This window comes from Clarias gariepinus, chromosome 4, assembly GCF_024256425.1.
Source record: "Clarias gariepinus isolate MV-2021 ecotype Netherlands chromosome 4, CGAR_prim_01v2, whole genome shotgun sequence".
NCBI classification, from domain to species: Eukaryota; Metazoa; Chordata; class Actinopteri; order Siluriformes; family Clariidae; genus Clarias; species Clarias gariepinus.
Window position 1 is genome coordinate 19,533,835 of NC_071103.1, and position 22,863 is coordinate 19,556,697.

At 36.5% G+C, this 22,863-nt stretch overlaps 2 protein-coding genes across 4 annotated transcripts; both read right to left on the reverse strand.

Moving 5' to 3' along the window:
• Positions 1–246: 246 nt before the first annotated feature.
• On the reverse strand, positions 247–15,288 carry si:dkey-17m8.1 (C-Jun-amino-terminal kinase-interacting protein 4). 2 transcript variants are annotated; one of them, XM_053493957.1, is made up of 29 exons: positions 15,173–15,288; positions 13,714–13,848; positions 13,363–13,603; positions 12,741–12,935; positions 12,492–12,612; positions 11,930–12,000; positions 11,781–11,848; positions 11,495–11,549; positions 11,200–11,366; positions 9,762–10,003; positions 9,570–9,627; positions 9,159–9,311; positions 7,662–7,704; positions 7,273–7,400; positions 7,067–7,120; positions 6,551–6,703; positions 6,268–6,394; positions 6,013–6,096; positions 4,784–4,831; positions 4,321–4,462; positions 4,161–4,203; positions 3,998–4,078; positions 3,850–3,917; positions 3,598–3,746; positions 3,328–3,499; positions 2,590–2,703; positions 2,401–2,496; positions 2,151–2,243; positions 247–1,386 (listed from the first exon to the last, which is right to left on the reverse strand). In XM_053493957.1, the coding sequence occupies exons 3-29, from the start codon at positions 13,459–13,461 to the stop codon at positions 1,277–1,279; spliced, it is 2,934 nt and encodes a 977-aa protein (XP_053349932.1). In that variant the 5' UTR covers positions 13,462–13,603; positions 13,714–13,848; positions 15,173–15,288; the 3' UTR covers positions 247–1,276. The 2 variants fall into 2 exon arrangements, with proteins under 2 accessions (XP_053349932.1, XP_053349931.1); XM_053493956.1 differs by having other exon boundaries at positions 15,057–15,207.
• A 1,115-nt stretch (positions 15,289–16,403) lies between these two features.
• msmp2 (microseminoprotein, prostate associated 2) lies at positions 16,404–18,333 on the reverse strand. Of its 2 annotated transcripts, none has more exons than XM_053495370.1 (4): positions 18,244–18,333; positions 17,467–17,584; positions 16,964–17,072; positions 16,404–16,852 (listed from the first exon to the last, which is right to left on the reverse strand). In XM_053495370.1, exons 2-4 carry the CDS (start codon positions 17,582–17,584, stop codon positions 16,675–16,677), a joined length of 405 nt encoding a protein of 134 aa, XP_053351345.1. In that variant the 5' UTR covers positions 18,244–18,333; the 3' UTR covers positions 16,404–16,674. The 2 variants fall into 2 exon arrangements, with proteins under 2 accessions (XP_053351345.1, XP_053351343.1); XM_053495368.1 differs by lacking the exon at positions 18,244–18,333 and adding an exon at positions 17,743–17,893.
• Between the last annotated feature and the right edge of the window lie 4,530 nt (positions 18,334–22,863).

Sequence of the window (22,863 nt, forward strand, 5' to 3'; positions counted from 1 at the left end):
TGTAGCACGCTACACTTTAACTGGCATTAATAATTAAAAATTTTCTGACCATACAATCATGACACAGCTTTTCTACCAGGACAACTAGTGCTCTTCCTCCATTTTATTGAATAAAGTAAATAAAGGAAGTCTAGATAAAGACTGCTTCATGAAGTAGATTTGTTACAGTTCTGCTTTGTGTAAGTGCTTAAGTTACATTATGATTTAACTGTATATTTAAAAAAGGATTTTGATGTAGATACAAAGGGCATTTTGTATTTTTTAATAAATAATATTGTATATACAAAAGTAGATTAAAGTTTACCAATACAGTCTGACATGTGTCCACATAAATGTCATAAATTTCTGAGTATTTCCAGTTTTCAGTAATAAATGTTCAAGTATCAACATGTTCCTTTAAACAAACAAAAAAATCTCCCAGTAATGTATACTGAAACCCACATGCAAATCTCTTTAGGAAAATCACACGTTGAATACTAACGACATTCCACATACAGTATAAAATGTTTTGATCAAGCTTGGGTGCAGTTCTTTGTTAATCCTTACTGAATTGAACAGAACACATTAAAATCAATCACAGAATATTAACCTATACTAGTTATAAAAGGTACACTGTGATCAGGCATAACAATGATGCCTGAATTGCTCTTTTCTCAGCCTCGTCAGAAGGCTGATGTGCGTTAGCAGCTGTAGCTAAGTTTAACATTTTTACATTCATATTTATGTAGTTTGACAACTGTAGGTACATCTGCTAAGAAATGCATTAAAACATCCTTTTACAGAGGATGATGTGACTGCCACAATTTCTTGTGCAGAAACAGGTCTTTGAGACGATTTGTCTGATTGCTCAGAATAAATTTTTGCAGCCAACCAACATGATAGGAAACAAAACATCCAGAAAAAAAATACACAGCAATTACCAAACAGTTGGCTAAAGCTGAGAGTCAAAACTGAAAAACCAAACCACACTGCAACATTTATCAGCACATGATACAGTATAACAGAAGGCTCATAAAAGAGGGTCTCGTCTACACCAAAATACTGCCGCTTAATCTTTTTTTCTCCTGTTCAGTTCCGTCAGTTTTGAGTGCTATATGAAGTAATACAATTTTGCAATCAGTCACACAACTTAATACCATTCCTTGCTCTTTTAAAGGCAATATCTCAGAGAAGGTGTGGACATGTAAGTGCACAGGAAGGCAAACATGTAACTTGTGCTTCTGAATAAATAAACACTAAATGAAAAATAAATACAAGCATGCAGACAAAATTCCTATCAAAGGGAGGAGCTAGGAACTGACTGAGGGGGGCTTTGCCAGATGATCACATGACTTCGTTCTGATCTCTGTGGGACAATCTCACCAACTCCATCACTAACTTCATCACCTGTACATATGGAAACAAATGACCATTCATTTATCATTCATTTCAATTTTATATATTTTTACACACAACAGTGTAAAATATACAACAATATTTTATATACACAGCAGTGTTACCAGTGTATCATTTAGTAGATAGCGGAAACCTATTCAACTGATATAGCACAGATGAATTCTCAAATCTAATCAATCAGATGGTGTTTATTAATTTTCTATAACAGCTTTGACATTAATGCCAGCAGTAACTGAATTTTCTTTCTCCCCTCACATTTGAAGAGAATGTAGCATTACACAGAGAAACATAACAAGAAATCCTGCTTTAGTCTATTAAATAACCTAAAGCTGGGAATAAACTATACTTTTCAAGAGGACAAGGTTACAGCAGTCAAGGTGTGGTTGGAAAAAAAAAAAAACATGAATGTTCTATTGTGCCATGTCAAAATTAAGATTACGATCTTAAGAATGCTATTGAGAATCTGTGACACTGTTTGAAAATTGCAATCAACAAACAACAACCTGGAGCAAATCTGCCAGAAAGATTGAGCAAAAATCTGTCAAGCTAGAAGGAACGGTCATAGACAGACGTGATGTTATCGCAGCAAAAAAGGGAAGTACCAGTCTGACAGGGTTGCATGTTAATGTAAGCAGCAGTTTTTCATTTAAATTCTCTTTTATATATCCTAACAAATAATGAACTTTGACTATAATTTTTAAGTGGGTTAAATACTTTTGCAAGACACTGTAGAAACACAACTATTGCTGACTTACCAATACGAAAATTGATGTAACCCTCTCCACCACTGAGAATGAGATGAGAGGTAGAGGCAACACCATCTGCAGTAACAGAAGAACCACGGCAACCTGAAAATATATCATGAGCACATCAAGAATAAGGAAGAGGTCAGGCTGAGAACTTTAAACTACATGACACACTAGATGAAATTCTACAACAAAAAGTCCATAATATGGCAGTTACTGTATATTCTTAAACCAGAACTGATTTTTATATTGGTGTCACCTGGAGCAGAGATGATGAATTTGACAGCTTGGCGGTGGCCATGAAAACACAGCTGAGCTGAAGCCAAACTGCAATATGGGATGGAGGACTCAGAACCTTTTGCGACAAAATAATAAAAAAGAGCAAATTTAACATCTTTACATTGCGTAGGTTGGTTGAAAATCTCCAAGAACAACAAAAAAAACTCACTGAGTGACAGAGGGATGGAGAAAACAGCACCGCTTCCTGTGCCCACCCACAGGCGTCCACTGACCACAGACATGGCAGAAATCTGAAGAGGTGAAAGGGACAGGAATGCATTGCCTGATGGGAAGAGCAGAAATGTAAATCTTTTTTAATTTTCTAAGAAACACTACTCTCAACATAGATTTTGACCACTTTCAAATTTGTTGTCTGTACATAATGCAAGGATACAAGGTTTGATAAAATGTTTTGGATAAACAGGCCATAATAAAATACATTACAAAGACATGCTTTCATGACAAAACTATATAAAAACATTCTTTCAGATATCTGAGACGCAAGTATAACATAGCTTATTTTGTAAACATGTTAGAAAATAATGGGAAATTTTGGCAACAAAACTCACTGTAGTATTCAGAGATGACTTGATGTGAGAGAATGTGAACAGTGCCCTGCTGACGAGGCCAAATGTTGTGACTGACATTTTGGTAAGACTAGTGAGGTTCTGTTGCGTACCAAACTCAGGGCGACTGCACTTTTTTAGTGTATGAAGTATGTTCAACATAAATTGTCCATGCTGTTTATTTTTTATAGCTATTTTATTTATAACATATAATGTATGTATTTAATATGCAAATTAAATCAATAAAAAGCTGCCGCTTTTAGACAACGGGTGTCTTTCAGTAGAGTCTGAATGGAATCTTTCAATACTAGTATTTTCAATTCACAAAAAGTTGTACTTGCCTAAAGCTTTGGTTATCATAGGTGACGCATCAATCTCCTGCAGTGGCCGTCCAGTTGCCCAGTCAAAGAGCCTGAGAGTGGGATCTAGCCGGCAGGAAATCCAAACTCCACTTCCTGCTGCACACAGGAAGCGAACCTGCTGTTCACTTCGTTGTGACACTGTAAATGATTTCTGCAATAACAGAAAGAGAAGGAAAAGGTCAGTTGTAAAACTGTGTAAAGTACACATTGAAATTCTGTTCTATGATATAACTTTTGGTCTATACATACCTCCACATTTCTATTTTTTACATCAATCATCAATACTTTGTTCCAGTATCCCACCCAGAGACAGCCGTTTTTCGATAGGCAACAGCGAATGGGTTGCAGTGGAGTTATGCCCAGTGAAAGTACTTCATGGGAGTGAAGATTCCATCCACCTAGAAGAGCAAAAATGTTTTAAACCCATGTTTAATTGCAGGGCTGCAAACCAAAGTCAGTCCATAGTTTAAATGCATTCATACTAAACGAGACCAGACGCACCAGAACCATAGCTGAAAAATGCTAGCATTCCATTGCTTAATCCAGCAATCACCTGTCCCAGTGAGAATCTATCAGGAATTTAAAAAAAGATTAGAAGTTATTGTCTGATTGTCACATAAAATATACAATCAGGAGAATGAAAACTTACGTGAGAGAATGCACTCCCTCTGAGAGACTGACTGACTGCAAACAGCGCCTCCTGGAGCCAGAGGCTGAATGAACAAGCACGCTGATAGACACAAACTATGTTAAAAAAAAGACTTAACTTGAATGATTTAAAAGCCAACAAAAATCTCAGTAGACCTTCGTACCCTCCATCCTGGGTGCCAATCCACACAGTCCCAGATGTTTCTCCTGAAGAAAGTGATGAGAAGAGGTGGGCAGCAAACAACAGACAGTTCAGAGGACATAGACAGAAGCAGACATTAGACTAAGCAGTCACTAAAAAGCATTTTAGATGGCTGAACTGACCAGTGGGAGGCACAGCACAAATGGACAGAGCTGGAGAGGTGGGCGGAAGACTGAACTGATCCAGGATGGTATTGGAGCGTGCTGGATCAATCACTGTGACATCACTACTGGAGGCGGGTCCAGTGATCACCCAGACAGAACACTGAGATTTGAAGGGATGTGGAATGTGTATGAGTATGAATGACATGTCATGGCATGGCATGTGGAAAATTGGTGTAAAGTTTCAGATGATATCATATGCATATGATAAAAATGTGCCTCAGGATCAGAAAAATCACATGAGGCCAACTGAATAAAAATAAAGCAGATTCTAGATTTGTTTTGCTTCTGCATAATTTGAGGCCTTGTTCATGTAGGAGCAGGTACATAATTATCTATTTCTGTGCTTTCTCTGTAATTATACTGTACAAAACACAGTAACCCAATCTCAAGTCAACTGTAGCAGATTATAAATTCAACGTACCGTCTGCTCTCCCGACACCTCTGGTGGGACTGCTACTGCACAGGTCAGCTACAATAAAGAAAACTAGGACTCATGAATCAAGAACAATACATTTTTAACTCCCAAAATTATATTTAACTGTTGATTACAACGTAAAGTGATCTATGTGATCAGTCATCAATGAAAAAGAAATTGTGGCTTACGAAATATACATAAAGTTAATGCCTAAACACTGTATATATATTCTAAAATATGTGGGGTGTTCAAGTCAAACCAGGACTTGTGATGACATTTCTCGTGAATAAATAAAAATAATAAAAATAAAGGTGTAAAACCGACTGACATTTACAGACGAGTTTAAGCACAGTAAGGTGATGAGACTCTTAGCCGCAGTAAAACATTTGAATGGTGTAAATCAAAGAATGCTGTATGTCTGTGAACTATGATCCTGGCTGAACTACAGTTGTTGCCAAAAACATTTAGCGAGTAGAATGCCTGCTCCTAGAAAATCGACAGATAACTTGTCACCAACTTGTAGAAGAGACGCATCAGTCTGTGGGAACTGTACACACAATAATTCACAAGCACATTTGACTTAAATGGGAGTTATTGCCACATCCCTCATACAGTCCTGACTTTGCTCCAAGCCACTACCTCTTGTTTGGACCATTAAAGAAGTTCCTGGAAGAACAGTGTTTCAGACTTGAAGCAGACAATATTGCTTGGACATACAAACTTTCTACCTTGATGATATCCAAGCACTAGGAAAACATTAGGATAAGTTTATTAGTGTAACAAGGGATTATATAGAGAAATAAAGGAGTTTTGTACTCTAACAACCATGTTCTGTTATTCTACACAACCAAAAAACCTGGTTTGACTTGACTTGTAAATGTTTTCTAATCCCAACCCAACTTTAACCTCAATAACCACAGGGAAATCATTTAGCTATTTAATATTTTAAATAGAAGATGACGTTTTTGTTATACATCAATATATCAGTGAGCCATGATTAATATCAGTAAAATGATCTTTGGTTATTTAAAATGAATATTAGAAAAGCACAGATTTATTACATTCTCATTGTTAATGCAAACCCTTTTTTCGGTTCTAATAATTTTATTTAAAGAATATAAATACAGAATACAAATCTAAACTATGAAATATGCATTCTAAATAACATACCCTTATTTAAAGCGATAAAAATATTCAATGAGCAGCAGAGAAATTTAACAATAACTTAATCTGACCTTAGCAGAAGCATCTCTTTGGTCAAGCAACCGCAACTGTGTGAGGACAGGAACGTCTTTAGGCTCCAGAAGTTGCTCAGTGTTCTGGTTCATACAAGCACACAAACAGGATAGTTTTTTTTTTTTATCCAGTATAGAAACACTATACAAGTATTTCAATGAAATTACAAAGAGAGGAAGGTGCTGAAGTTTCTAAGCTTCACTAAACATGTACTGATGGTGAGAGCAGGCATGCATGATCAAGTGTGTGCATACCTGTGTGTCCATGTGATAAAGGGGCATGCTCCAGCCGTTAACCTGTCTTTTTCCCAGATTTCCCCACACATGAGAGCGGATCTCCCGGTACAGTTCTTTCCTCCTAAGCCTGGGAGACAAAGATTCCCTGAGGAGACAACGAGAGCACACATTACTGGAGTTTGTAGTAAAAAAAAAATCAAGGACATTATGGTGTGAGGAATAAAGCATTTTTTACTTTAAATAAATGTGTAAAGTTGAACAACTGTGTCTATAAACAAAAGCAGAAAAGAAGCCTGCATACCCAGTCTGGGTGACAGGAACAGACAGCTTATGAGGTGAACCCACTGGTGAGGAAAGGGAAGAGGGCCTTGGGGGGACAGTAAGGGCCAAAGCAGCTGGAGCCAAAGCAGCTGGAGCAAGCTGGTCCTTTGTCAAACCAAGAAAACGGTTAAACCTGTAAAAGACGAGTAGCAAAATAACATTTACAAATCTCTCACAGGTTTGCTGATTGCAACTCTGCAAAGACAGATGTGAGCCTTTCCAAGGAAGACATGCCATCTGCCCACTGAACCGCCTCCTTTTTGTCTGGCTTAAAAATGTCAATATCTAAACCAATTCAAGATATATGAATTAATTATGACTGTTAATAATGCTGACACATTTGTAAAAGAAAACACTATAGAATCTTAGTTAGAGGAAAACTTGTGTTTAAGTAAATAGACAGAGAGGTAGACAGACAGATAAACAGATAACTATAGACAGGATTACAACTGTCCATTAAAATGTCAAAGAGTAGAGAAAAAAAAATGTTTCAAACCTCTTCCAAACACTGCTCTTCTTGTCTTCTGGGATCTTTTCATTCTTTGCAACTCTATAAGAGGAAAAAGCCATTTTAAATTTTAAAATATACAGATAAGCACTTTTCTAAGATTCCTAATGAAATTCACTCAGTGCAATATATTCTACTGTCTGAATGAGCATGGCAGATGTGTACAGTATTCTGGAAATTGTAGTTGAACAGACCCAAGAGCCTGAGCCCGACGCAGAGCATCCTGTAGTTCAATCAACCGCTCCTTGTACTGGTTCTTCTCCATGACCACACGAGCCATTTCTGAACGAGAGAACCGGCGGTTTGAGGTAGACAAAGTAGCCTAATGGGAAAGAAAAAAAGTAGCTGGTGTCTGTCATTCATTTTGTAAAACGCGCTAGAAAGAGAATTACAACTGCAACACATTATGGATCATAGCGCATCCTGCTAAAAGCTTGTCTATATTTTCATTTTGTTCTAGTTCTTATTGCACCTGCATCAGGTTTGCAGAACATACATCTCGTTAATTAGCATTATGTTTGATAATGATATGGGGACAAAAAATTATAACTATAATTTGACACGTAAATGTAAAAAAACTTACGTCAGATTCCTCAGTCTGTAATGTTTCCAGTTCTTTGCGAAGCCTAAGAGGGTAAAAATAAAACACATGCAAAAAGCAAGAGGGAGGATTTGGGAGAAATTCTGAAAATAAAAATGACAACTATAAGCCTACCCCATGTATTTTATGTATTTTGCCCAAACACTTCTTCACAATTAGTTGCATAAAAAAAAGCAATATGGACAAAAAAATGCTTTAGCCTAAATCGCCCTTATTCTGCACAGGAGTCTTAAATATTTAAAGATTAGGTATAAATAGCAGACGAAAATTTTAACGTTAACTATGCAACTGATTTGAAGGGCTTAAGAATTGAGTAACCTTTACTGAGGATAAAAACAAAAGTCAACTTTTTGTGAATTGGTAACATCAAAAAATCACGATAGTTAGTCTGAAAGAGCTCCAGTGTTTTTCTGTGTAGACAGGAGAACCTTCCAGAAGAAAAAACATCTTGTGGCATCATACTCAGAAAGACTTGAGGTAGTAACTGGTGCCAAAGGTGCTTTAACAACAACAAAATTCTCATGGTGTGAGCATTTTGGCAAACTCTAGGAGCTGGCCACTGAACCAGATATGGTTGTTCTTCTGAAAGGTCATCCTCTCTCCACAGAGAAACGACGGAGCTCTTTCAGAGTGACCATTGAGTGCGAGGTCACCTCCCTGACTAAGGCCCTTCTTCCCCAGTTGCTTACTTTGGCCAGGCAGCCCGCTCTGGAATGGAGTCCTGTTGGTTCCAAACTTCTTCGACTTTTGGATGATGGAGGCCATAGTGCTCATCTGGCCCTTCAATGCTGCAGAAATGTTTCTGTACCCTTCCCCCAGATCTGTGCCTTGATACAATTCCTTGTATTTAATGACTTGGTTTGTGCTCTGACATGTACTGTTAACCGTGGATCCTTATATAGACATGTGCGTGTCCTTGCAAATCATGTCCAATCAACTGAATTTACCACAGATGGACTTCAATCGAGTCGTAAAAAACATCTCAAGGATGATCAGTGGTAAGAGGATGCCTCTGAACTTAATTCTGAGTGTCATGGCAAAGACTGTGAATACTTATGTACATGTGATTTTTAATTTTTTTTTAATAAATTTGCAAACATACTTCTTTCACATTGTCATTATATTTGTAGAACTTTGAGACAAATAATGAATTTAATCCATTTGGAAATAAGGCTGTAACATAGCAGCATACGGATGCACTGTAAATTTCTACTAAAACCTGCAGCAAGCCTACCAGGATCTTCTCTTTTTTTTTTATCGATTTGTTTCAATAGCAGGGCACAGTGTATATATTTGCTTGCCTGTCAGAAAGATAATGGTGAATTTAATGTATTAATTTTTACATTCTTATGCTGCATTAAGAATGCACACACAAAAGATATGTCTTTAATAGGTCCTGCATTTTGTGGATGACAGAAAAAGGAAACGCTGCTTATGAACCTGAGAAGCGGAACAAAACTAATAGTAAACTTATAGTACCTTTTGGTCTCCTCTTCCATCTCCTTGGTTTTGCCCTCCAGTCGGTTAATGGTTTCCTGAGAGGAAGTCAGCTCCAGGTTCAGAGCAGACCTCTCGTTTGTCAGTTCCTCTACACGAGAAATAAGAGCCTTACGAGCAGCATCTACCGCCTCACTAAAAGACAGAAAAAAATGTTACAGCTGTATTGTGTTATGGAATAAAATCTACAAGAATTACTCTTTAAAGAGCTGTCGTTGGAGCACCAACATGTGCCTTCATTATACATGATACTCTAATAGCGCATTTCATTAAATAGTGAAAAATACACATTAGTTTAGAAACCTGAAGCTAAAGCTAATTATTTATTGTATTTATTGATAATTATTTATTTTCTTCTAAATATCTTTGCATCAGTGTTCTGCAAGCTCTTACTGGGTGTGTTTCAGTTCCTCATACTGCAGAAGAATCTCCTCAAACTGGACTGTGCTGTCTGCATGGAAACCACAGAGAGAACAGAAAAACAACACCCATGTACTGTATGACATGACTTTTACTGAAATACAGTTTTCATATAATTCCAGCTCTAAGAAATTACTAAATCAATCATACGTGCTTTAAACCTACCTCTCACACTGACTCCATGATCGACACTCTCCACGTATTCCTGACTGAGTTCTGAGAGTTCCGAAAATACAGAATCTGTGTTTCTTATCTCCCACTCCAAACTGTCCAAGTCCTTTTCTTTTTCTGCTTTTTTATCATCCTGATTGCTTCGCTTTTCCTCCTCACCCATCTCCTCCTTAATCGGTATGATTGCATCCTCTAGGCTGCAGTTTGGTTCTTCACTTTCTGCTCGAAGGGGGGTGCTGAGCAAAAAGCAAACAAAAACAAACAAACAGCAGATTTAGTATTTAAACTTAGTAGCAGGGACCATAAACACCAGAAGTCAGTATAGTCCTACTTAGCCAAACTCTGACAAGCTAGTCACAGCACAAGCTTTATAACTGATGTACTGACAGCATAGTCTTGGTAGTTGTGTGTCTTTTGCAATTCTAGACTTTAACAAAACCTCATTGAATCAGGAGAACCAATCAAATATAAAGTTACATTACACTATTCAACAGAGCTAATTATTATTTATATTATTGTTATGATATACCATTATATTTCCTTCTTTCTTAGTAGAAAAAGAAAATTCTTTAAAAAAATACTGCTACTGCTTAATAAGTAACTAGATTGAGGCTGCAAGTTGATAGAAGGAACTGTCTCTATTTCAGTTAAAATGGTGTAGAGAGTCAGAGATCAATCAAGCAGAAAAAAAGAACAGAAAGTGGAACATAATTATGTTAGAGTGTTAAAACAGGATATGATACTATTTAAAAGAGCCCTATGCAGGGCTTCTGAAGGGGTCAAAGAAATAGGAGTTTTGCATGGGAAAACCTTTCCGTTTGAAGATAACGTGGGTTATTAATTGACACTAAAACGATTACCAAATAAAAAACACCAATAGTGCATCGCCGTCTCCTTAAGGTCTCTGGAAACTAAAAATAAAACTTTGTTTCCTCTAGGTGAATCCACCATTTATTTGTGTGTGATTTAGTATGTTTATATCTATGTGCTTTAACACTTAAACTGAGAGCAGGCCACTCTCTGTCTCTCTCTTTTTTTTTAGCTTCTCACGCAATACATTGGCTGGGTCTTCTGCTTTTGTCTTTGGCTTGAAGCACGCTTTGTCTTTGCCTTTGGCCCTGATACTTTATCAGAGCTACCTAATGATTGCAGTGTGCAGGTATCAGGGCCCGTAAATAAACACGCCGCCAGTTGCAGTGTGTCCGTGCTGACTGCACTTAGTACACTGGCGCTGTTGCCTAGCAAATACGCATTTGGGTGACCACGACTCTGCTTGTTCAGAACTCCACAACCTGCGGATATGCCAGTTCTGAACAGTGCAGAGTATTCTTGCACGGTTCTGCAACTTGCGAGACCCGCGTCGTTTCATAAAGAAAAAAAAGAAAAAGAAAAAGGACAGAAAGAAAGAAGAACATATAAGATCACATCATACCTCGCTTCAACAAGGCCCTGAAGCTGAGCCAGCTCCGGAGTAGAGCTTATGATGTTGTTGATAAAGAATGAATCATTAATAGTTTCAGTTTTGATCACTTTAGTGTCTGTGGAAGCTGAAGTGTCTGATATTCTGGGGTTGGAGGCAACTTCAGTTGTTTCCTCATGCTGTATAGACAAAGAAATGGGAAAAAGAAAGTCTTATAAAAATAAATAAAATAATAACCCGCTAACAATAAAAAACTGTATCATAGAAAAAGTGCATCATATTATTGCAGTCCAATGTGTAACGTTACCTGGACGCTGTCATTTTCTTCAGGTGGCTCTGAACTTTTGGAGCGAATATGATTTCTAGAACATAACAGGTAAGACTCATAACAGTGTCAAAATGTGTAAAGCGTTAATGCTAGCAGTACTGATTAACCATAATAGCAGAAATATGAATAGGAAGATTCTATATTAGTCCACAATGGCTGAGATAACAGAAGAGTTGTTTTCATGTAGCAATGCATGATTTCAGGACACAGCAGATTTGTAAATCACACATGAAATAAAGACAATTATAAATAATTAGGGGCATACCTTAGAGGGGACCCTTCCCTCTCCAACTCCTTTTTCTTTTCCACCACATCTCGATATGCTAGGACTAACTGGATACAGAAAGACAGAGAAAGGCTAAAGTGCTGAAACATTTTCTGTGCTAAAAGTCATGGGAGAAGCAAGATACAAACCTTGCCATGTGTGTGTTTCAATGCGCTTAACTCCCTGGTCAGACTTGCTCTCTGTTCCTCCAAAGCCACCACTGAATGAAAAAGAACCATGGTACATGTAAAGCAACCATAAAGAAAATTAAGGTGTAAATTTGTGTAAAATATGAAAAATCTGATCATGCTTAAAAAATGGAAGTGCATGACCATTATAGCTTGAACTGTATATCTATTCCACTTAAAAATTGGAAGTCCTCTCTGGGGGAATGACGTTATTAATTTTCCCTGTCAGCCAATCACAACCCTTTATGAGCTTGTACACAGAAGTTAATTCTTTCATTTGTAATTTTTTTTAGCTGGCCTGTGACACAGCATAGGCAGAAGTTTGAAAAGTTTTGGCTGGCTTCACTTCCTAAAAGTTTGTGCCAGCTCTCATTTTCACTGTTTGGTAGTTGTTGTGTGATGGGGAAGAATTATCTAGTAGTAGTTTTTGGAAGAAAAACAAAAAGCAAAAAGATCCCATAATTCAAAACTGATGTGGCCTTCTAGTATCAAAGTAAGAAAGAGGTGGGAAAATTGGATTTACTCTGGTCAGCTTGCTCTCTGGCTTTCTTCTCCAGATCTCTTTCTCTCTTCTCTCGCTCTTTGTCCCTTCCACGAATTGCCCTCCTCTCCTGTTCAAACTGATCATCTAACTCCAAATAGCGCTGCAAATAGAAGTGAAAAAACAACAACTGATGCACATATACTAGTTTTGAACAGATGGATAACAAGCTGAAAAGCAAAACCTGATCTCAGCTTGAAGTGTTTAAGTCAGGACAAATTCTACACTCACCTCCTGGCTCTCCCTACGGAGTGTTCTCTCTCTCTCATATCTCTCGAGCAGCTCTTCCCTCTCTCCTTTCACCTTTTCCACCTCCTCCTCGCTCTCTCTCAGGTGAGACCGACAGCTGGCGAGCCCTTCAAGAACCCACACCAGGATGGGCAGCAGCGATTCAACCACGTCTGCTCCATGAGTCTCCACAACTGACTACACAATAAAACATTTTAAGAAAGAATTTGTGGAAAAAAATTATCAGGGAATTAAAAAAAATAAAAAATAAGTAGAAGTGTTGAGGAAACACAATGTGCTGTGGACATATCATTTATTTAGAGAACATGATTACTGTAGCTATTTGATTCTAGTTTGAGCCTCTTATCTTTACACACAGCCACTAAGACAGGAAGAGTATGTCACTACATCAGGGAGTCTTCTGATGGTGCAAACGCTACATTTCCTTTGGGAAATGATAGCAAAGCTCTACTATGTAAATACCTAGGAGAGTTTAGCAAAGCACTTAACTATGTAATGTGTTCATACATACAGGCTTTGGATTTTGGACCTCTCAACTCAGTTCTCAGTCTGGTATGTGACATGAATGTGTAAAAAGAGCAAGGTGCACAATGTGACTGGTTACCTGAAGTTCAGAGTACAATTTTCCAGCCTCTTCGCTTACAATGTCTGGGTCCAGCTCCAGGTCTCCCATACCGCTCATGGAAATTTCTCCATACTCCATTTCCTTTCCTTTTTTAGCATTTGTCTCAGTCAAACTCTGGTGTCTGTATTTCACTTTACCTCCCAGTTTATCCCCCCAAGAAATTTCCTTCCCATCATAACTTACATCATCTCTGCATCCATTTCAATCACCTCAACATGTCCTAAATGTGGAGAAAATGCAAACACGGTGGATCTACAAGTGCATATCTGCATTTGGAAATCTTCTGTTTAAGTAAATTCCCAACCAACAACTAATAACTTTACTGTTTACTTTCACATGCTTCTGCCTTATCCATTCCAATCTTCTCATATACTGTAAACAAACAGGATTTCACAGGAGATCCAACAAGCTGCCTTTCTACTGGGACAGGATTAACGAATGTCTGGTTGGGTTTCGGTGTCCATTCTGAAAAAAAGGAAGGAATGTATCTACTTAAATTATCATACATTGTATTCTGATGACTGTGGAATATTTTTAAACATAAACAGCACAGCTGTTTGTAAAAAAAAAAAAAAAAACTGAATATGGTTTATATATATATATATATATATATATATATATATATATATATATATGGATAATATGGTTTATGGTGATTAGGGAAGACATGCAATCTGGATCATGTACAGGAGCACTGAAATAACATCAGCATTAACAGACTGACAGGTTTCACAGCTTTTTTCACAGATAGGGGGTCTGTGAAGCATAGACAAGTCTTGCATGATATTTTTATTTTGCCATAGTAGTGATAGTATTATTCACAACTTATGGCTAATATTACATGTATTATTGACTCACATTTGCTAGGTTAATTGCATATTTAAGTTGAAATGGTTTAACTCCACTACATCGATATGAAAAACACAAACAAGCCTATAAATTATAATAACTCATAACTAATGAGTTGTATACTGGAAAATAAAAAAATAAAAACTAATTTATGAGCTTATGTAAAAAATAAAAATTAAAGAAAGCCCAAATATTATTTATACTCTTGTAAACATTAATTCATACATCTTCTACACCACGTATCCTGTACAGGGTCGTGGGAGGCCCGGAGCATATCCTGAGAGACTTCACACACAAGACAGGGGACACAGTTAACCTAATCTTCATGTCTTTGGGCTGTGTGAGGAAACTGGTGTAAAACCACCAGGCACAGGGAGAATATACAAAACCTACGCACACAAACCTGAGGTGGGAATCGAACCCTAGGCCCTGGAGGTGTGAGACCACAGTGTTAACATATACACTAATATGCGTATAGTTAGATTGTGTTCAGAAATCTGCATTTAGTTGAATTGATTTTACAGTTAAAGGAGTCGTAGGTGGAAAATGATGCTCTGGTGAAATAAATGAATGTAAAATGGTTAGATTCAGAAAAGAAGGATGAAAGTGTAGACTAAATAAATACAGTCTAAACAGCATAGACCGTACTGTATGATTCCAACGTGATAATACAGTCATGTAACAGGAATACTAGAAACTCATATATTTCAGATCACTTAATTTCTAATATTATATATTATAAAGAGAATACATCATGTTCTGCTGTAAGACACGACAGGGCCCGAGTGTAATTACACACTTCCCAAACAAGGAGCAGAACTCACCGACAAGACACCTTGAAACCTCACCGTGTGTTTACCTCGCGTACTTCCACTCAACCTGTCGCTAACTGTAAGCGGAACCGAACATACCGATACAATAAACAGAAATGTGTGCTAACCTTTAAGTGTTCCGAGACTCGGGTATTGTGAAGAAACCTCTCTGTCTCGGTGAATTTCCAGTCGTGTTAGCTTGACACCGATATCAATTACTCCAAAGCAGGTTAGACAAAGGGGCGTGGCCACAAAAGTAATAAGCGTGGCAGGCGTCAGGTCAGAGCCAATCAGATTAAAAGTAACTGCACCGTTTAGCCAACTACGAAGTTGTGAGGGCGGGAAGGGGTGTGGCGTGAGGTAGAAAAGGAAGGAAAAGAAAAAAAAAAACTTTCCCGAAATTCGAGTATGGGCACGTGACGAGAAGCTGTCATGTGATGCGGGCCACGAAAAGTTAAAACCTCGCGCAAGTATTTTGCGTCGCTTTTACGTGTAAAGGGCAGAGTTTCAACGTTACTTCCTAAACATGTTGCCGTCTTCTGTTGACCTTTAAATGTGTTTGGCAGCAAGTCACTCGTACAATGTCTTTCACAGATATCAGATTTCGTCAGATACACGTTTTAGAGTGATCTGGATCATCAGGTGGAAACGTTCAGCCTTCTGAGTCAACATGTTAATTAAACTACACACATCATCAAGGTTTACCCAACTGACTGCTGTTAATAATTAGAAATCCTGCTTTAGGTGGTACAAAGTGAGAACCATTTGTTTGAGTGGAACAGAAGCTGTATTAAATAAAGTCTTGCAGTCAAGGCATCAGCTCAAACCAGTGAAAGGAAGTATATAACTGAACATTGGGGCAGACATGACCCCAGAACATGTCAACAGTTAACAGGTGAAATGATTACCGGCATGTCTAAACATAGCGCTTGCCGTACATTTACAACTCCCAAACTGAAATAATACAACAATAATAGATGAACCTTGTTGAAAAATGCAGCTTGATCTGATCTGCTATAGCAGCTGTTATAAAAGAGCCAGAGCTGCTCATCTGGTGCCTTTTTTTTTTACTTTAAGGATGCATTGGGCTTATATTTTACCTCAAAACCTCAACCCTAGAGCTGCGAGGCCACAGTGCTAACCACTCAGCAACTTGTGTTTTTCATAATAACGTAGTTGAGTTAAACCATTTTAATTCAATTTTAAGCAAATGTAAGTTTGAGCTTAATCCCAAAGTAATTAATTCCAAATAATTTAAAACCAGTGACACTTTATACTGACCCATATTGATATAGAGCTTCTTGTCTTATTTTTTTTTTATTAGTCATCACACAAATACAACATACAGTACAGCTAAAGATGAACAGACATGAATTATGAACAAAACAATCATAAGCGTAATGTGAGTATAACTAACAACCAAATTAATTAAGCGTACTAATTATATACTCTGAGTCTTAATAGATCTTTGGATGAGATCTTTAGTAGAAATTAGTTAATGTGAAGATACTTGGAATTACTGTATCTGCTCCAGATATGTATATACTGTATATTACAGGATGTTTACCACATATTATTTTATGATATCTAATTCCTTATTTAAATTAATTGCACAACAAAAAATAGGTTATTACATAATTAATTTAAATATTGGGTCATTTTCAGTTTTCCAAGTGTCTGGATGTTTCCCCCATTTCCCATAGAGACATGGAAACTTGTGATTAGCCTTCATCACAACCACGCTGACGCACGAATCAGGCTTTCTGATGACCTCGCACCAGTCTGGATAATCTACTGGCTGTGGATTGCTGTTGAGTAAAGAGGAAACACAACTGTTATGGTTTATAAATTCTCGATAGCCATTGCATTGGGGAAACATGAGTGCTGGTATCTTGGTTGCAACAAGTTCAATCACTTACTGATCACAGCAACCAACTCCAAAGGGTTCCATGCACACACAGTGGTAGCAGTCATTAGTAATCCAGCTGTCACCGATACCAAAGACCTGACCCTGATATTCACAGCTCCCTGTGCATCAATACATAGTGATCACTGCATGATAAATATTGATGTTGCGTTTTTGAAACAGTCAGATGATACATGTACTGTACAATATAAATAAAACAACTTAAAGAAAGGATTTTACAGCACATCATACACACATTTTATATATGTTGGCCAGATGCAGAAATTGTAGCTCCAAAAAAACTGTATAGTTTGCATGTTACACTACATGAAATAGTTTGTGACAGTAATAAGTCACAATACGTTATGCTTTATGTTGTATGGGTTACAACAAGCTACACATTACAAAGACACCAAAATAATGAGTGAGACATAGACATTTACTTTTACAAGTGGTCAGTTATAGCAGGATATGACTGTCTTATATGAATGAACACGCTTTCACACACAATCATACCTTTAGTGTTGAAGGTACATTCTCCATTGCTGTAGACTGCTAGAGATGGAGGAGTTGTACTCAGTAGACACACAACCACAAACATCACACTTGTTGCAATAACCTCATTGGCACCCATCTGCAAAACATAGTCCAATGTTTATCTGCCTTTAAACATTATAATTGTACTCCTCATGTAGTCATAGATGTCTTGCTTAGCTGTATTATCATAAAAGATAATTTAAAAAATGAAAACAATTAAGAAACAATGCATGCAATAAGAAAATTGGCAAAAACCTTAAATGTTTAGTCTGAAGTAATTTGCTTCTCTTAAACTGTATTTTTCTTCACAAAGTCTGTCTGTCTCTTGCTCTGTCCTGTCTTCTTCTGTCACTTTTTTTCATGAGCAGCTGACTAAGCTGTAATGGGTTTAAGCTGTGACCCCCAGTATTTATATATTTGTGTGTGACCCTCCTTCTTTATGTTCAGACACAAAAAGCTGTTCTTTCACACATATGAACAAAAGGCTCCTCCATAAGTCATTTTATAATACTAGTACAATACCTTCATGTTTACACACACACACACACACACACGCACGCACGCACGCACAGTTTGTTCCTTGTGCCCTATAATAATTATGCACGTGTGTTTATGATATGGCATGCTTTGAATTAGTTTCTTATAATGGAGATGTGACTCACTTTGTTCACAATTCGTAGTTTACATTTTTTTATTTACACATTAATTCTCTGTATTTTTTTAAACTGATTAAAGATATAGATTTATGATTGTTACCTTATAAATTGAAGCATTGTATAAGTCGTCTGATTGTTACTGTAGACACCATAAGCACCTGTCTATGATAAAAACAAAGCAGTTTTTAATAATAGTGAACTGTTTAATTAATTAATTAATTTTAAAAACATGCTCTATATTAGAAGATGCACCCTATGTGGAATTGTATGGATCTATTCATATTTGCTGCATGATTATACTGTTATCTGCATACTGTCAGGCTCTCTAAGTGGTGATGTTTGATTTTTCCATAGTGACTTTACTAGCAAAGTAAAGGTACCACATTTTTTTAGAATTTACGTAAAACCCATAAAGCAGCAGCTGATAGTGAGATGGTGTGTTTACCATGATTATCTGACTGCCTACAGTTTATGTACACTTTCTTTCATTTAATTGCCCCCCACAAAATAGTGAATGACTGTGTGTGTGGCTTTTTTTTGGGTGGGGGTTATGCGTGTGTTTGTGTGTGTGCTATAGTAGTGGTAGTAGTGAATTTAATACAGCTTTGCACCAATTTAAGAAAATTATTTTCATCCCCAGTATTTCTTTTAGCAATTCTTTCACAAGATCCATCTTTAGCACATCTGGGCTGAATCTATAATAAATTTTGCAACCTTAATTCAAATTAAATGTGGACGTAAAACAGTGTCCTCTATTGTAATCATTTTATTTGGTTTGGTAAATAATTGTATTATCTCTTTATGTCATGTTTATTAGATAGCAATTAAGGCTGAAGAACTTAAATGTGAATTAAGTATATGTTATTAGAATTAATACATTTATTATAAATAAATGTGAACGTGCCTTAATGCAATAAAAGCAATGCTGGGGATCAGCTTAGAAGGATATGGGGAGTTTTTATAAGCAAATACATGATGAAACTCCAAAGCTAGAGTGGCACTGAAACACAAGTTTGCTTAATTAGTCATACTAAGTTAATCTCAATCCATCGTTTTAGTTTTATATATGTAGAAATGCATTATAGGTTTCTGTACTTATCCAGGGCACTTAAACAATATTATCCATTAATTTTTAAAACAATCTTCTCTTATTTCCTCTGTTTTTTTTGTGCATTAATTTGCAATCAAGATATTCTCATCAAAACCATGTTGAATTAAAGTCTTTTGTCTTGTAGCTCATATTTCTTTATTTGATATTTTATTTTTTATATTCGGAGCATGAATACATGAGAAACTGTTTATATTAGCCATCGGAAACCTTTTTTTTTTCCTTTTAAACTGGGATCATTTAAGGACTCATGTCAAAGATGTACAAATCTACAGCTGGAAGCAAAGAGCATATGTCTATACTTTAGGACATTTACAGTAGTAAAACAACAATACAACAGTACATTCTGTCCAAATCAGTGGTATGTAGGAAAATGCTGACCATGTTCTATCACTCCGTGATAGAGAGTGTTGTGTTCTTTGCTGCTGTGTGCTGGGGCAGTGGGGTGAAGACAGCTGATGCAAACAGGCGGAACAAGCTGATTAAAAAGGCTGGTGCTGTCCTGGGTGTCAGTCTAGAGAACCTGGCAGAGGTAACTGAGAGGAGAATGCTGAAAAAGCTTCTCGGCATAATGGACAACTCCTCTCACCCCATGCACGCCTCCTCGATGGGCCATCGAAGCACACACAGCCATAGACTCATCGCCTCTAAATGCAGAACTGACCGTCACAAGAAAATCCTTCCTACCTGTGGCAATAAGACTGTACAACTCTTCACTGCTCTGTAGGTGATTTCTCATGATTAATAATAATATTTATACTAATGTTACTTTGTCCTCAGTCAAATCGTGCAATATTACACATATGTATGTCATTGAATGTTTCATCCCACTATTACATACTTCTACTTTCTTTATTCATTTTGTCACTTTTTAGAACCACCTGCACCAATAGTTATATTACTGTATTTTATTGTATTTTATTTGTATCTATTTGCACTATTCCACTGTTATTATTATTTACTGTACTATGTATACTGTTTTAATTTTATTATTATTATTACTTACTGTATATTTCTATTTTTCTTGTTCCTTGGCTGTATTAAGCATGCTTGAGACAAAAGAATTTCCCTCGGGATAAATAAAGTTCTTCTTATCTTATCTTATCTTATCTTATCTTATCTTATCTTATCTTAAAAACGTTCTTGTTACCCCTAGTCTAATACTCGTGACTGTACCATTGTACTATTCCAGTCCATATCCTTAAAAAATATTATATATAAGTGGTCAGGGAGAAAAAGCTGGAGTTGATGAAATGTGAAGATTAGCAGAGTTGTGCCAGGCTCTATAGGAATATGTCTGATATTTAGTTGATATGATATGAGGAAAACAACCGAATATCAAACATATCACATAGCCCCTGGCCTGCTGCTGATGAGCCTGGAACTGAAAACAACCCATTGGGCTTCAAAAGGATGTGACAGGTTAACTGTTTACTAAGAATATAGGGAAGGGGGTGAATATACAGAAGGGGATAAGCAAAAACAGACTAGAGGAGGGGTACAAGCAGATAAATTATCTGTACAAAGAACGAGCTTAATGGCGCCTGGTGTACATACGCAATATAACATTGAAACAATAAAACACCTAATGGGAGTTATAAATCATACCAAATAAAAGAAAGGGAGAGGAAGATCAGCAAAAGCCATAGTTTTAAACAAATTGATAATTTATGCAATATAGTATCAGTAAACATGTTAAGTAATCACACAAAACTTACCAGGTAGTGATGCAGCCTTGTCAACTAAATCATACCACATACTGTAAAAACTAGAAACATGGAATTAAGTCCAAATAATATTGTGTGTAGTGCTATAGAAAATCTGTGTGAGTTGTGTGAAAAGTTTCACTCACATGGGCATATTTATACACATGTGTCTAGCCGAGGGTTTGCAGCCCACATACCCACATTTGTTAATAAGAAGTGTATTGATCAGCGTGCCCAGGGCATTTCCTCTTGCATTAGGCTGATCAATAACTGTGATTTCACACACATGCACAAATAGAGGAAGGACAATTGGGTCATTCACTCCAGGCAGAAAATTCCCATATCAATATCATAATAATCAGATCCTTTCTATATGTTGTCCCTGTTATTATGCTTTTTGGGCTTTTTGTTTATTTCAAACTATCCTGTTTTTAAATTATGGTTAAGCTATTAATGTTGATTTTGCAGTAATTGCCATAAAGTGGTTTGTATGTTAAATACTGTATGTTTTTTGCATTTATTATTCCTGTTTTCCACTTACTGTGCAAAATAATTACATTTTTTGTCACTCTTTGGAAAAAAAAAATCTAAAGGTTATACTTAAAAATATATCCTTAAATACTGCAATAGTGTAGCCATTATTAAATTATTAAATTACTATTGATTAATTTCATCCAGTCAGGGGACAACATTTGTCTTTTACTGTGAGTGTTCTCTCTTTATGTGATGGTACAATGAACATGGCAATTTTGTGACTCTTCCTAGTATTTTTGTTCCTTTTATTTAATAACTTCTTTTTATGCTAATTATTTCATCATTTGCTCTTATTTTATTTCCAATTAAGTTTTATTTAATTGCCAATACGTAAGTGTGGGACTTTGCTGCACATTTATTCATTTGTGAGGCATCAAAGTTGGAAAAGGAACCAACTGCTGAAAATACAATAGATAGTAAGGACTCATATTCACATAATAATAAGAATCACAATCATATTCTCTCTTTCATGCGCATTAAACTATCAGTTGCCTCGTTTATCTTATTTATAAGTTATAATGTATATAATGATATATATTAAATGTCTGATAAATCTATATGGCAGTTATCATACTATACAATCAAAATTAATGGGGTGTAAAAGTTAAAGTGAGCCTCTGGGAAATATACAGGTGTCAGGTAGAATTCTATTGGTTTCTTCTTTCTTCCTCTGCTGTGATTATCACCCAGAGTCCAGCTGGACGAAATGACCTTCTGTGTGAGTTGAGGCGAAAGAGGGTGCCATTAATTCCATGGGCTAATTGTGAGCCTGGGGGCAGCATTGTCATTGGTGGGTTGGGAATGAAATACATGGATGAAATACAAGGGAGGAGTGCAAGCACATGCTCACTCAATACAGTTCTCATGTGTTCAGCAGAAGGTTTTAGATTAATCAACATTTATTTGATCTGTCACTGTATCTAAGCAAGGATGGCCCAGTACAACATCCAGACAGATGGTGACATTTCAGATGTAATAAAAATCAACAACATTTAGAGATAGTTGAAAGTAAAGAAAATAAGGTTTTTCTAGTATGATACATATGCCTATTCAATGCTTAAAATAAAACAATAATGATCATTCTAAAAAAAAAGATGTCAAGTATAGCGTAAAATTTACTTTTGACATCAGCCGATTTCAGTATAACTTTTTTTTTAATGACATGATTAGTTTAAGAGGAAATAAAAAAGCAAAAAAGAAAAAACTGGACAAACAAGATGTTCTAAATTTTAGTTAAACACAATTTTTACAGATAGAGTTGATACGGACACATGTATTCAATGTACGGTACTTATGATTACTTAAGTAACTTAAGTAATATGTGGATGGTTTTATTACAATTCTTTCTCACTATGGTGAGTTTCAAAGAGGT